General features: G+C 31.6%; 1 protein-coding gene across 2 annotated transcripts in view; it reads right to left on the bottom strand.

Annotated features, from left to right (window-relative positions):
- The window catches only part of LOC144835055 (uncharacterized), a 62,205-nt gene that overhangs the window by 7,559 nt on the left and 38,579 nt on the right, over positions 1-16,067 (bottom strand). For both annotated transcript variants that reach the window (XM_078690071.1, XM_078690072.1), the window contains exons 10-20: positions 15,856-15,938; positions 15,611-15,703; positions 9,725-9,841; positions 8,875-8,979; positions 8,547-8,742; positions 8,095-8,274; positions 7,532-7,639; positions 4,437-4,567; positions 3,850-3,934; positions 3,059-3,285; positions 238-475 (exon numbers count right to left, since the gene is read on the bottom strand). In XM_078690071.1, coding sequence (XP_078546197.1) covers positions 238-475; positions 3,059-3,285; positions 3,850-3,934; positions 4,437-4,567; positions 7,532-7,639; positions 8,095-8,274; positions 8,547-8,742; positions 8,875-8,979; positions 9,725-9,841; positions 15,611-15,703; positions 15,856-15,938 — 1,563 coding nt within the window. The remainder of the gene's footprint in view (positions 1-237; positions 476-3,058; positions 3,286-3,849; positions 3,935-4,436; positions 4,568-7,531; positions 7,640-8,094; positions 8,275-8,546; positions 8,743-8,874; positions 8,980-9,724; positions 9,842-15,610; positions 15,704-15,855; positions 15,939-16,067) is intronic.

Genomic DNA, 16,067 nt, shown 5'->3' with positions numbered 1-16,067 from the left:
AAGCAGAATTGCGAGAAAAAAAATTAGAGAATCAAACCTTTAAACTATATCCAATAAAAATTAATTGCTAAACAGAAGTTTAGTAGAGAAAGATACAGTTTTTATGGAATTATGTTTTTGTAATTCTCCCATTGTGTTGCACCTTAGTGGAAATCAAGTTGTAGACATTAAAACTGAATAAAGCATTACTAGAAAAAATAAATATAAAAACAATAATAGAATAGAATAGGAATATACCTTCTAAACACTTTGACTCTTTTGACTGGAAATCTTCATCTTGTAAATTATCAAAGGCGCCACCAATTGGTTTTGGACGATTGAAAATAGCGGAGATACTATGGCGTCTTCTGGAGGAGAACATTCGGCCAAGAGATTGTTTTCGAGGTGTAGACAATTGCACTTGAGTCGCAGCGCCCTCAGCCGATTTCGATCGATTATAGAGTTTAGTTTGCATGCTTTTTAGATGTTTAATACTCTGAAATTTAAGAAAATATATTCAATAATTTAATTGTTTTATATATTTGAAAATTAACAAATAACAAGTAAAAATATTTGAAATTGAAAAAAAACCCCAAACTATAATTCTAATAGTATTTTGGCTAATATGCTATGAATAATAAGGTTAGTTTGGAATGGAGAATGCTTGGTGTAACAATAAGACCTGTAATTGCTAAAATAAGTGGAGAGATGGGCAGGCCATGTTGCAAGACTCTAGGACAATAGTTTGGTAACCAAGGATAAGGAAAAGGAAAAGACTGGCAAACTCAGAATGAGTTTGAGAAAATTTCCTCTGGTCTTTTAATGACCCGAGGAAATATAAAAACTATTGTTGAGAATAGCAAGAGAGAGAATCAAATGGAGCGATATGTTCTTCAGTGGACTGCCAAATCCTGAAGAAGGAGGTTTGTTCGGTAACCATGAAATTATGTTGATGCTAGGTTTTTCAAACTTGCTTGGCCAAAAAATCATTATCATTACTTATTTTAAAAGTATATGTACAGTTTCAAAATATTAGGGAAACATTTTTGCATATTTTGTTGTCTTAAATCTAACATGGAAAAGTCAATTATACTATTAATACAGTACATAATGGTTTGGTTCACTTAAGCACTTATTCTTTTGACTTATGCAATCACTTAAGCAAAATAAAGCTAAACAAATGCCAGCTCTGCAATTTTTCCAGTTGGTTATAAATCAGATGAGAAATTATTTAATTATTGGTGTTTGAGAGTCATTGAATGTGTTGTTGATTAAAGAAAATTAAAGCAATTTTTATTAAGATAAAATGAAAACATGTCATTAAAGCAGAATGAGACTTTTCCTAATAATTGCAAAACAAGTTTGCAATATTCCATTGGTTCCAATTAATATTGCTGATTTCCATTCCATTCCATTACTTAAAGCACAAAATATTAAAATCAACTACAAAATGTCATAGTATATTATACATACAAATAAAATGAATAAACACTTGCTTGCATGTTTTTTTGCCAAGTTTTTTTTATTTTAATTTTCACATCAAACACATATCTGCTATATATCACACCCATAGACACTACTAATGAAAATCAAATGTCAAATCTCAAAGGAACACTAAAATAGTATAAATGCAGTTTGTTGCACAGTGGTTCAACAACAATGACATAATAGCGCCCTACTTTACACTTTAATGGTTATTAAGGTGTTTGCCTTCAATAAAACAGCCGAGGTGAGAAGTTCAGATCATGATATGCTCCAAAAAATGTTCCTGTATAAAAGTAACTTCAAAATATCTACAATCATGGTGTCCTACTTTTAGTGGTTTTAAATATGATCAACTTCTATAAAACTTCCAGGATGAGAATTTCAAATCATTTTTCCAAAAAAATAGATGGGCATGAAATGATATATTTTATTTTTCATACTCATATTTTTCTTTTGGAATGTTCAGTTGTCTTATGTATTAATATAACAGTAACAATATCAGATTGGTCTGTAGGCCTATATACTTCCTCGCAAATAATGATTAAAAAAAGGATTAAAAATATGAATATACCACAAAAGTCAATCAACAATTACTGTTAGTGTAATATATTGAAATACATTAATAAGTTTTGTTGGTAAAAAGTCTATTGTAACAATTAGTATTTATTATTATTATATACTTTTCCAATTGGTTAATAATATTGTTAACAAAAGAAAAACTACAAACATTTTATTACCAATTGATACATTTTGTGATCAACTTTTTTTTTGTACTGTACATCATTTTTCACATTTATACCATAAATTACCTTATTTTTGACAACAGCAAAGTTCTCATAAATAATGAGCTAGATAGATAACCAAGCAAGAGAAGTAAGATAAATGAAGATAAGTAATAGTAAATTTAATGATAAAATTAAAAGAAAATAAGTTAAAATAAAATGATAGAAAAAAAAGGATATAGCATTATGTCAAAGACAAGATTTTAATATGTGGAGTTGGTGGATATAATGATATACAGGAATCGCCTTCAGCTGACAGCAGCTGTTGTTTCTAACGATTCCTAAATCAGTCAATATCCTGTATATTTCTCATATTCAGAAAATTTCAGTCAAAACTGCTACCCTATTACGTCATTTTATGATATGTGCATACGCTAGGCGACTGACATGTCGACTGACAAATTTGAGCACTTGTTCAGTGGCATTTTGACGTTCGCTCTATGACATGAGTACAAGTGGACGTATGATGTCATAACAACAAAAAGTTTACCAAAATCATGGCCGAGAATGATTGCGATGATTTTCTGAGAATGTAGTAAAGTGAATTTCAGTCAAATTATATTTCCAAACTGTGAATTATTGATTTGTATTGGTTATTTTAATACAGGTTATGACCTGGGTCTTATCACTAGGACTCCAGCCTTCGTTTAGAAACTTAATGATCAAGGCTAGGCCTGACATAAGCCCCAGGCTAAGCCTGTGTACTTCCACCGGCCCAGCACGGTGGTATAGCACCACGGACGAGTGCTACTATTGTGTCAACCACAATTTTCTCCTGGACAATGTTATCAAGAGTTTAAATATTTTCTTACCCTCTCATCAAAGTCTGTAATGCTAATATTTACAAAGATTGTCGCCTGATCCAGCCCATCTAGGTGAATATGTCTGTAGCCTTGAGTTAGGCTAGACATTGGTAGAGTAGCCTGTCCAATGAAATCCCTGCCAATCGGATCCTCATCCCATACAGCAAACCTTATCAATGCTAAGTCAATTGCTTGGATACCAAATTGCATAGTACTGTTCCAGATTGGTGAAAAACCTAGAAAAACATGAAAAATGAAGATTAATTAAATCAGACTTTGAATATGTTATTTTGTACTTCTAATTAAGTTAATCCCTTCCTGTAAAAAAAAAACGAAAACAAAATTAATGTTTTCTCATATAAGATGACAAAATAAATGGTCAATTCAACCAGAAACCCATTGGCTGGCAGCCAATTTGACTATTTTTGCTTAAAATTACATTTTTTTCAGCTAAACACATTTCTTTTCAATTTTTGTTCAAAGTAGATAACTATTATGTAAAGTTAATCTGCACACTGGCATGGCAACTATTCTCTCAGGGGTAAATTAACGAGAAAATTTGGCTGGAGTATCCATCACAAGCCTTAGGATATTTATGTCCTGTCCAGTTGTTATAGAGATCATCTGTTCAGGCCTATTCCTATTGCTTTTTCTTGGCAAGATTGTGGTTGATATGCTAATTAAATATATTATTATTGTGTACAGCCATTTCTATTTGTTTTCGTAATATTTCCTAATTTTGTTAGTATGCCTAATATAAATTGGCACATAAATTGCAAAATTTCAGAATTATATTTTACCATTATCTTGTATTGTCTTCGTAATCATCTTAGCTGTGTCACATGGAAGGCCAATGACCTCAACCTCAACAAATGGATCAATTATCTATTGAAGAAAAATTATTCCACTTGACCAAAATTTATATTTAAAAAAAACCAATTTTATATATAAAACAAAAGTTCTTGTACCTCACCTCTCAACAAAACTATGCTAAAAATTGTCTTACATCATGCAGGCAACACAAGTGAAATGTAACTTCCCCAAACCTACACTTTCTGAACATTGGAACCTTTTGTAAAAGCAAGAAAATCTAATAACAAGATGTTGAGCTTCATTTAGATCCAAGGTTTTATATTATATGGCTGCAACGTGATCAGTTCCACGATCCTAAACAGAAACCAGGAAATGATTTACTTGCTACTGTAACTGCAACTATGTCGCAGCCAATCCTAAGATCAAAGGAATGGCAAGGCAAGCTTAGCATTCTGTTGTTAGATTGTCTTGGTCTATGTAGAATTTAAATACACCAGGTTGTATTATGTTTTATAGAGAACTATATAAACATAATATTACCTTGCAAAATATAATTATTAATAGGATATCATACCTCACCCCTCTCCCCCAGTAAACTTTGAGGTGGCTTAGGCAGTTGTTGCCCACTTATAACCTGTAACGTTAGTAGCTTCTTTTGCAGGGTCAGATGAGTTCCTTGACAGCTAGGATCAAACTCAGTCTCACCTATATTTTCAATTGAGATAAAGAAATAAATATTGTGGTGATTATGTTCTCTAACCAAGAAAGGAGTTGCTTTACAGTATAGTAAGTTAGAAATGTCCCTTTAAGAATTTTTATTATAGTGACATATTCACTATGGGTGAGTTAAGAAAACTTCTGGGGAAAACTTGGTAATTAATCATCCTTATCTGGATTAAGTGGGCTTTGGAGGTCAAAGTTGACTCTGCAAATTTGCTTTCTTTAAACAAAGGATTCGCGCAACCATTTTAATTTTTATACGGTGCAGTTCTTTTGTTTGAGGATTTTCTGGTTTTCTGGTGCCAGCAGCATGTTCCAGGTGCTTTAAAATTTCATAAAAACGGTTTATAAATTTAATTAATAAATATATATAGACTTCGTTGGGATGGCGTTTTTTACTCTATTTTTTATTTGTTTACAGTTTGTGTATTAAATGTCTTACATATTTGCAATTATTTTTAGTCAACCAATGATGACTGATTCAAATTTGTTTCACAAGGAACTTAATTGAAAACAAATACTTCTTTTCTTTAACAAAAATTTCAATACGTGTATTCATTTTAATTGTTACCAGCAATCTCTTAAATCGTATCAAATAATTTTTAAACTATGTTTATTTATATATAATAAGTAGGTTGAAACACACTTTTAAACAATATATATTTTTAATGATATTTTATTTGATGTCATTAAACATTGATGTGAGCATATAATGAGAAGCTGGATGAAAAGCAAAAAAACACAATGATTTTTTTTTTTTTTTTTTTTTACTACTATTATGAGGCTTAGTGGATAATGTAACAGAGCTGTAGGACCAATAATAATCTGTGATCAAGTAATTTACCTGGCTTGGGAGACTCTATTATTTTAATACATATAATTATGCTAAAGTGTTATTATGAAACATAACCAAGGCTCCTGGGCTTTAGTAAGTGTAAAGAAATGCAGTTTCTTGTGGTAATACGTATTAATCTTTATATCATGGCCTAAATACATCTACTACAGTAGATGCATTAACTACACAATTTAGCTGCACATATCAATGGCAATCAAACTATATAACTCTGACCACAAATCTCAAACTTATCATCTAGACACTTGCTTGCTGTGTGTATTTGTTTGTAGTATTCTGCGTGATAATTTAATGAATATTTTTGCTTACAATTTCTTAAGTCGTCCTTAAAAAAAAATGTCCATAAATTGCGGAACACCGTATTAAACCATGCCTCATCGAGAAACGTATACGATTGATTTTACCACAGGAAGTATGGTTTATCAAAAAACAATGGTTTTATTTTTTTTTTGGCTGCTTGCTTTTTGAATTTGTGGGGCATGCGACCCACCATAAAGAAAATCCTGGAAACTAAATTTAATTTAGGAAAAGAAATGGATAGAAAAACTGGATTCTGACAATGAGCTTTACATAGGGGTAATGCACAGCACCTTTAAGTAGGCACCAATGATGATGCGATATCTAGTAGATTCAAGGACATACCACTAAATTACGGAAGTCGTACAAACTTTAAATAACCACACTGTAACCTACTTTCAAATAGATTAATAAATTATTTATAGTGTCATTTAGATCACATTGCTGTATTAGCAAGTATAAATCAGCGAAATTTTACATTTAAATAGAAATAATAATGAAATAATAACGCAATAACGAGGGCAGAGATGAAAGTATTTTGAGATAGCGTTACTAATAAAATAAATTTCACACACAAACACAACACCTACCGTAACGAACTCTCGTATATAGGTGTTTAGCCTTCACGCTGAATTATGACCAATAAAACACTATGTATGGCAATATGTTGAACTACTATTCTGAGAAATTCTGTTGTTCATAGCCACTCAAATTTAGTTGAATCATGTTCAACAAAAACTCAACTCCCCCATTTTGATCAATTAAAATAAAAATTATTATAAATTTAAATTATCATTTAATCATGACAGCATCAAGAACAGGTAATATTAAATAATATATACATTCATCACACAATCAAGTCCGAATTCAAAATTCCACAGGTAATCCTCATTTCTGAATGCATGCTGGCAACTGGAGAAATTTGGGTATAGGCCCTCCACGGACCCATGGCATCTAGCAGTTCAGTGCCAACCAGCATACCGGTAGACAATCTCCTACTCTTTCAAATAGTGTACCAAGTTCTTTAATGTGCACTATACAGTATGAACATGGAATGAACCAACGGCTTTACATCCCATCTGAAAGGTGAGGCAATGGGAGTAAAGCATCTTGCCTGCCTAAGGATCCAATCAGTATGGTACAGATAGTATGCATAGATGGCATTTTTTATTCACCATGTAAATGTAATCAGTGCAAGTATGTTTGTTCCAATTTTTTCAACAAAACTACATTTTACATTTCCCAAAGGTGGTAACATGACCTCTCATGACCTGATCCCTAAGCATGTGATATTAATATTCTGCTATGAATATTTAGTCAGAAGAGTGATTGTATAATTATCAAAAGGGTTATATAATCAACTTGAGAGTGAAATTCAATTTAATCACAGCTCATCATCACAGTCACCATAGAGAGGGACCACACGATATTTCAACACACCTTATGTTGTATTCTTGTGTTTGTGTATGGTAACATTTAGGTTTTTTTCTGAAGAAATTATTCGTTAACAATAGATTAAAAAAATATAGATGGCAAACATTCTGAGACAAACCAAATTTTCACACACAGGGCTATATACACAAATGCCGAAAACGCACAGAATGGTGAGGACTAGTGTTCAAGAAGAAGTATAGTAGGTCTACAAAATCCACATTATCTTTAGGATATTATGTTAAACTAACTAATATTTTTAAACAAATATGCTGGCCATTTTGAGGAGTTGTGTTTGCATCATTCGCTGTTGCCTCTCTATAGTTAATAATTACCACTTGATATTGATTCTAATAATTAAAACTTACCATCACAAAGGTAATCAGGTTTTAAGACATATCCACACTGACCATTATAACTGAACAGGGCGTTACATAACTGCATTGCTCTTCCTTCTGTTTGATAGTTCAAAGCAACTGTAACCAGAAATAATAATGTTATTAGCATCAATATTCACTTAACTGGACAATGGCTGTAGCCAAGCGGGAAAGCCCATATTGCCCAAGTCACGAATAGTATAGATGTATACATACAGTATAGTCATGTAGGATATTCCACTGTAACTACAGTTACACATACCTTTTTCATATTAAAAGCACAGGTGCAGACAAAATTTGGAATACATGTCTGTAGCTGAGCTTAAGTATTAAATTACATTTAATGATGGAAACAATTGTTGGGAGTACTAATTCCAATTCGACATTGAAAACATAATCTTGAAAGGTGAAGCAAGTATTTCAAAAAAGAATTTTAATGAAGATGATTTTAGAATACCCTTGCTTGGACACTATTCAAAATTGATTGTTTTACAATGAAAATGTAAAAAAACCATTGATTATTGAACCGGACATAAACACTACATTGGTCTTACCTATCTGAATTCCTGCATTCCACATAGGTGTTGGATTATAGTTACTTGAATCAATACGGTACGCAGATGGGTAAACTCTGCATAAATTATTGCGTGTGAATCTTGCAACTTGGGAGGCATGCACCGTGCATAAATTCATCGCCCGCATCTCACCCATCGAAGGAAGCTCCCAAAATGGTGCTGAAAAATAAGATTATAATACTTTAAATAAAATAGAAGAATATTCTTTAAATAACGCTACAAACATTCTTGTAAAAATAAGTCTATTTGGAAAAAGTCAGGATTTGAACTACCATAGAGCCTCTCCCATGAGATTTATAGTGTGGGCCTGATTTAATTTATAAATCCATCTTGTGGCCATAGAAAAGGGAAAATTCCTCCGAAAGAGGAGGACATTAACTTTGCGGGCCAAATTAATGCCTGAACCATCCAGCTTACTAAACTTTTATTACCTGATGTAAAGCCTGAGAAGGATGAAGACTTAGTATAAACAACTAAATCAGATAACATCTTGGACATTATAATTTTCTTTTTGCTGCCACTTCTACTGCGACTCTCGCTTCCCTCGCTGCTTTCCTGCGGTTCATCCCGCGATTTTTCACTCCCAATTCCACTATCAGTACTAGAGAACCTACGATTACTGCGCCTCTGTTAAACAAATTGAAAAGAACTTAAATGTCACAAAAAAAAAATCACTATAAGAAAATAGATGCTATGAAAATGATTTAGTACTTTTGATTGATGTGTTGTGTGTCCAAATGCTAAATTCTCATTTTTTACCTTTTTCTTAGTTGTACGTTGTGGCGTCTTATTGCGACTGGTGCCCTCAGATTCGGCTTGCTCTTCATCTTCATCAGGCTTTGGTCCAACCAATTGACCTTTGACCTATTGTGACAGGTGACATTGATAAATGGAGGAAAAAAATCAGTACTTTGAAATTTCTTAGATGGCACCTGTTCAATTCAATTCAACGTAAACATTTATTTTCTTTCTTTCAATCAAAAATAATAAAACAAATGAATAAGGTATTAAAAAAGTAAGTATGAAAATAATACATTTCATGAATATAATATATAAACACAACAGGCAAAGAACATTAGTTCAAAACAGCCGGTGATATACTGAAATTTTAATTAATTAATTTGAAACGTTTGGTTTGGTTGTTGTATATTTTGTTGGCTTTACAGCATTTCTATTTAAGATACTATAAATCGTCTACTATTTGAAACATTACTTTTAACCTGATAATATGAAGTAAAAGACCTTTATATATTAGGTATGCACAGAATTTTTTTTAAACGTGTATAATTTACATTAAAGTTTGGATCCATCACTAAGATGTATAAATGGAAGGGTGCAGAACAGTTCAAACGCTGTCAATTCAGTCCTTGTATGAATTTTGGATTTATAAAATAGAAAAAATATTTGAAGAATTTCTTTAGCTTCTATATTTATAAAAGATAAGATTTCCTTTTTGAAAGACCTATCAAAAACGGAGGGAGTAAGTACTCTCCATATTTTTAAATAGTTCTTTCAAAAAAGAAAATCTTATCTTTTAGAAAAAACATAATTACCTACTAATAAACAAAAATATCCGAGTTTTAAATGAAACAGAATTGCACATGTTTACCTTTGAGGCGAGAACCTGCCAAGCTTTTCGGCCGGGTGACACTGGCTTCTTTTGCATAAGTGCCAGCTGGGCCATTGCTATACTCTCTAAGTGCTTTGATTGGTTTGAATATTCCAACTGAAAGAAAAAAAAATATATACATTAATTCAAGACTAATTGTATATTCAACAGATTCAAAGAGTACAGAAGGAACCATTCTCCTTCAACAAAACTTTTCCAAAATTGGGCAGGATCCAAAAAGTATGGTTTTCCAAAATATATGGTGTTCGGAATGTATTTTACATATTCTTTGTTGTAGTCAGAATTTTCATTCTATTTAAATAAATTTATGTTATTTTTTAAATATTTTTATGGCATACAGAAAAAAATCTCAGTTTTTTTATGCCTGCTAAAAATAATTAGTTTTGGCGATAGAAACATTATTTAGCAGAAATGGGAATTGCCTGATTAAATGACCTTCATAAAAGCAAATTGTTCAACAGAACAATTTATCATCAAAACATAAATCAAACATTAATAGAAAAAATCTGACATGATGAGAGATTAAGTACTGATGGAATCGACTCTTAATGTCATGTTTCCCAGAGGTATTGTAAATATCCAAATCAAATAAATGTTGAGATTTACTTGTAAGTTTTGTACATATTTAAACACTATCTAGAGACTATACATTTATATTTAATACAGTTTATATGCTGCCCATATATAGACATAATGAATCAAACCATACCAGATGTAGGCACATGACAGAATATAGCTGTCATATGTTTTTAAATAATTACACTCATGCTTTAAGATGTTAAAATTAAATGGGCAGTTGGTTTCCTACTAAAATGTTGCTATCCAAGTTTCTTCCATTAATTTGTTCATTGTTATACAGAACAGGGTAACTTAACTTTTGACCAATAACTCCAATAAATATAACATAAATCATACACATTAATAAAAAAAAATTATTATATAAAAAAAAAGGTACTTCTTCTACATAACATGGCTCCTAGAAACAAAATAGCCAAGAAATCTGTACATGTCACAACACAGGGAAAAGCAGAGACCAACCAAACACAGACAATAATGCATTTTACTTCCAATCCTAGGGTTCAATCTTGACGTATTGCCAGGATTGTAACTCACAACTCTTTCAACTGAAATGAGCATGATAAATTATAATTATAGTTTAATATTGTAAATTGCTGTGTTGCTCGCTGTTGGATGCGTATGAAATATAAAAAAATCATCAAAACTATCAAAGATAAATCTATTTTAGACATCCTAGATAATAAATGAGTATGTACTTTTTGTAGGCCTACATGGTGAATATATATTTATTACTTATCATAATACTGTATGACTCCAGTTGGAACAGGAATGCCAGTGATGATTTTATTTTCAAATTATTCAGAAAATTACATTTTACAACTACCATCTATAAAACCAACCTTGACTCAGAGGTCATGATTTCAAATCATAGCCAAACATTATATTTTCATAATTTAGCATTAGAAAATGCAATAAATTACAAACATAATAACTTTTAATCTTTTGGGAGTTACATATTCACTGAGTAATCACACTCAATGCAGAATCATCACTTTATATCTCTAAGATAGAAAGATAAGTGTCAACTCATTTAATGTTATCCTAGAGGTAGATAAAATGTGTTATGTTATTTAATAATGTCCTTCAGAAGACATATTTATGTCGCCTGGTATGAAACTAAGATTAATATGGTTAAATTTAGTATTTTCATTTTTTTTAAAAGATATTGTCCTTTTAAAAAATAATTTGTAAAAATGTAGTAATAATATATAATAATAATGATAGTTATCCACTTTGAAAAAAAATTGGATCGAAAAAAGATGTATTTTTTAAAAGCTTACAATAGGCTGCCGGCCAATGTGTTTTCAGTTGAATTAACCATTTATTTTGTCATTTTATAATGATTTTTTTTTTATATTTTCTTAATTTATTTTTTCTAAGGAAGTGATTAACTACAAATTAACCTATTCAAAGTCTGATCTAATTTATCTTCATTTTTATGTTTTTAAGGGACAATACATAAATAATATTTCATAAATTATCTTTCTCAAAGGTGGAAACCCTGTTTACAAGACAAACATACACAATGCTCTACATAAAGTCTTTTCAGAGTGGTGGAGTTGCTTTTGTCGTGGGAAAAATCCTGGCACCTGTCAAGATTTGAATCCAGGATCGGTAAGTGAGCATCTTAACCATCAAGCTACTCCAATTTTTATATATTTAATAATAATTTTATAAATTCAAAATATGGTAATTTATTTTTAATAATCATTTATATATAAATATTAAATTATGAGTATAATTAACATAAATAAATAAACCATGGAAGAAAGGCAAGGAGATGTAATAAAAAAATTAAAGGCAAGGTAACAAATTTAGACCATTTTGATTTTTAAAATGATAGAGTATTGGTGAATCTATGTATAAAATGATCGAGTATTGATGACAATCTTACTCTATAATAATAGTATTAGGAAAAGTATTTTTAGACCTATGCCTATAAGCATCGTATGTTTGAATTTGGTAGGTAGATAACTGGCCAATCTTGGGTTGAAGTCCTAGAAGCTAAGTCACCCCAAGCTAAGGCTGAATTATTTTATCGTACAGTCAATAGCGCTATTTACACTCACTTTCCACCAAAAACTTCTAAAATGCATACTAATGACAAACCTTGGATGACCCCTGAAATTAAGATTCTCATTAAAAAGCGACAAGTAGCCTTTTGCCAAAATAAAATGTACCTGTGGCGCTTCCTTAGAAACAAAATCATTTTCCCTATCAAATCAGCAAAAAAATCCTTTTATCAAGACCGCCTTTCAAATTTAAAAAAGAATGATCCATCCAATTGGCATAAAGGAATCAAAATTATGAGCAATAAATTACAATCCCATCCCAACATTTCAGTCCCCGGAGTCCCCCAAAGTGACCACTTTGAAATTTCTAAGGCAATCAATCAGAGTTTTGCCTCAATCTCACATAATAGCCGCCCGATTGAACGACATAAGCAACCAGCCTACCTTCCAACTCTACAATCTCCCCCCCCCCCCCCCCAGATTCAATTCTGGGAAATGTTCAAAATTAATGCCAGAAAAGCCCCTGGACCCGATGGACTTCCTGGAAAATTGATTAAAGAATTTGCATCCCTGTTACTAGTATTCTTAATGCATCCCTTGCCCAAGGTTCCATTCCTCAAATGTGGAAAGACGCCACTATTACCCCTATCCCTAAATCTAAACCTGCTACTGTTTCAAATCTTCGCCCTATATCCCTCAAATCAATTCTAGCAAAAGTCTGTGAGGAGTTGTAACGATGGTGGAATTAAGGAATCCTCAACAACTCATTGTCTGGTTGAGATGTTGGATACTCTTTATAAAGGCTCTGACAAACCAAACACAGTCGGTATGTTAGTTGCGACTGACTTCACCAAGGCTTTTGATTCCGTTAATCATACGCTTGCAATCCAAAAGCTTTTTGATCTTGGTGTGCGAAATGAAATATTGCCCTGGGTAGTTGACTTTCTTACCAACAGATGCCAAAGAGTTCGTTACCATTCCGAACTCTCTGAATGGGTAACGCTCTCTTGTGGCGTCCCTCAGGGCACTAAGTTTGGACCAATTATTTTTAACGTTATAATTAACGATGCTGCCGTAAACGCCCAATCATCTAAATTTAAGTATGTTGACGATATTAGCCTTGTTGAGGTCCGTCGTGCTAGTTATCCCACTTTTGTTTATTCTGACGTTTATGATCTTGATAACTGGGCTAGTCACAACTTTCTCAAACTCAATCCATCAAAATGTAAAGCCTTGCAAGTTTGTTTTAAAAAAACCCCTCCCGATCCTCCAAACTTAGTTATAGGTGGTAAATTGCTGGATTTTGTGCATGAAATAAAAATTCTCGGTATCCCTGTACAAGCAAATTTAGGATGGGATACTCTTGTTAGCAATATGATTTCTAATAGTAGCCGTAGATTATATATGCTTAATCGTCTCAAGCGTTTTGGAGTTTCTGCTTGCGATTTGGTGTCCGTTTATGTGGGGTACGTTCGAATAAATAAATAGAGTAGTATTGATGACAATCTATATACAATAATAGAGTATTGATGACAATCTATGTACAATGATAGAGTAGTATTGGTGACAATCTATGTAAAATGATAGAGTAGTATTGATGACAATCTATGTAAAATGATAGAGACGTAGTATTGATGACAATCTATGTACAATGATAGAGTATTGATGACAATCTATGTACAATGATAGAGTAGTATTGGTGACAATCTATGTAAAATGATAGAGGAGTATTGATGACAATCTATGAACAATGATAGAGTAGTATTTATGACAATCTATGTAAAATGATAGCGTAGTATTTATGACAATCTATGTACAATGATAGAGTAGTATTTATGACAATCTATGTAAAATGATAGAGTAGTATTGATGACAATCTATGTACAATGATAGAGTAGTATTGGTGACAATCTATTTACAATGATAGAGTAGTATTGGTGACAATCTATGTAAAATGATAGAGTAGTATTGATGATAATCTATGTACAATGATAGAGTAGTATTGGTGACAATCTATGTACAATGATAGAGTAGTATTGGTGAGTGACAATCTATGTACAATGATAGAGTAGTATTGGTGAGTGACAATCTATTTACAATGATAGAGTAGTATTTGTGACAATCTATGTACAATGATAGAGTAGTATTTATGACAATCTATGTAATATGATAGAGTATTGATGGCAATCTATGTACAATGATAGAGTAGTATTGATGACAATCTATGTACAATGAGGGAGTAGTATTGATGACACTCTATGTACAATGATAGAGTAGTATTTATGACAATCTATGTACAATGATAGAGTAGTATTTATGACAATCTATGTAAAATGATAGAGTAGTATTTATGACAATCTATGTACAATGATGGAGTAGTATTGATGAAATCTATGTAATATGATAAAGTAGTATTGATGACAATCTATGTACAATGATAGAGTAGTATTGATGACAATCTATGTACAATGATAGAGTAGTATTGATGACAATCTATGTACAATGATAGAGTAGTATTGGTGACAATCTATGTACAATGATAGAGTAGTATTGGTGACAATCTATGTACAATGATAGAGTAGTATTGGTGACAATCTATGTACAATGATAAGAGTAGTATTGATGACAATCTATGTACAATGATAGAGTAGTATTGATGACAATCTATGTACAATGATAGAGTAGTATTTATGACAATCTATGTAAAATGATAGAGTAGTTGATGACAATCTATGTAAAATGATAGAGTAGTATTGATGACAATCTATGTACAATGATAGAGTAGTATTGGTGACAATCTATGTACAATGATAGAGTAGTATTGGTGACAATCTATGTAAAATGATAGAGTAGTATTTATGACAATCTATGTAAAATGATAGAGCATTGATGACAATCTATGTAAAATGATAGAGTAGTAATTGATGACAATCTATGTACAATGATAGAGTAGTATTGGTGACAATCTATGTACAATGATAGAGTAGTATTGGTGACACTCTGTGTAAAATGATAGAGAATTGGTGACAATCTATGTAAAATGATAGAGTAGTATTTATGACAATCTATGTAAAATGATAGAGTAGTATTTATGACAATCTATGTACAATGATAGAGTAGTATTTGTGACAATCTGTGTTAAATGATAGTCTTGGTGACAATATATGTAAAATGATAGAATATTGGTCACAATCTCTGTATGATTGGATATAATTTCTTCTAATAGGTAATCAGGTGAATGCTTATCTGGAATTTGGAAAAACTAAATAGTTACCTTAAAGTTATCTTCCATTTCATCAGCGCTGTCTTCGTCCGTCACTTCCCCTGTGTCTGCATCGCTTGCTACCGCCATTGGAAGTTTTTTTGTCTGAAAAAAATATCAATATTGTAACCTAGAAGCAAGATTGTGTTTGGCATATTTGATTATTTCTCTTTCTATAATCTAATAATCAATATGCATTTATAGAGTAAATTTATAATGTATGCATAATAAATGTTCACCTTAAATAATATTTTTACCTTAATTAAAATTTTTTCCTTGAGGTCTGCTGGTGATGGAAGATGAGTTTGTTTTTCAGATGGTGGAGTTGCATGGAGTTTGTCTAAAATTTAAAGAAAAGAAAAAGAAAAATACGAGTGAAATACATTTACTCACAATGTAGTATAGTTAAACAGATACACCAAATGAGTACTTCACACAACCATTCAACATAACATATGACTATAGCTCT

Source organism: Antedon bifida, chromosome 2 (assembly GCF_963402885.1).
Source record: "Antedon bifida chromosome 2, ecAntBifi1.1, whole genome shotgun sequence".
Lineage (NCBI taxonomy): Eukaryota > Metazoa > Echinodermata > Crinoidea > Comatulida > Antedonidae > Antedon > Antedon bifida.
The sequence above is the reverse complement of the archived record's forward strand: the minus strand, read 5'-3'. Positions and strand labels throughout refer to the sequence as shown.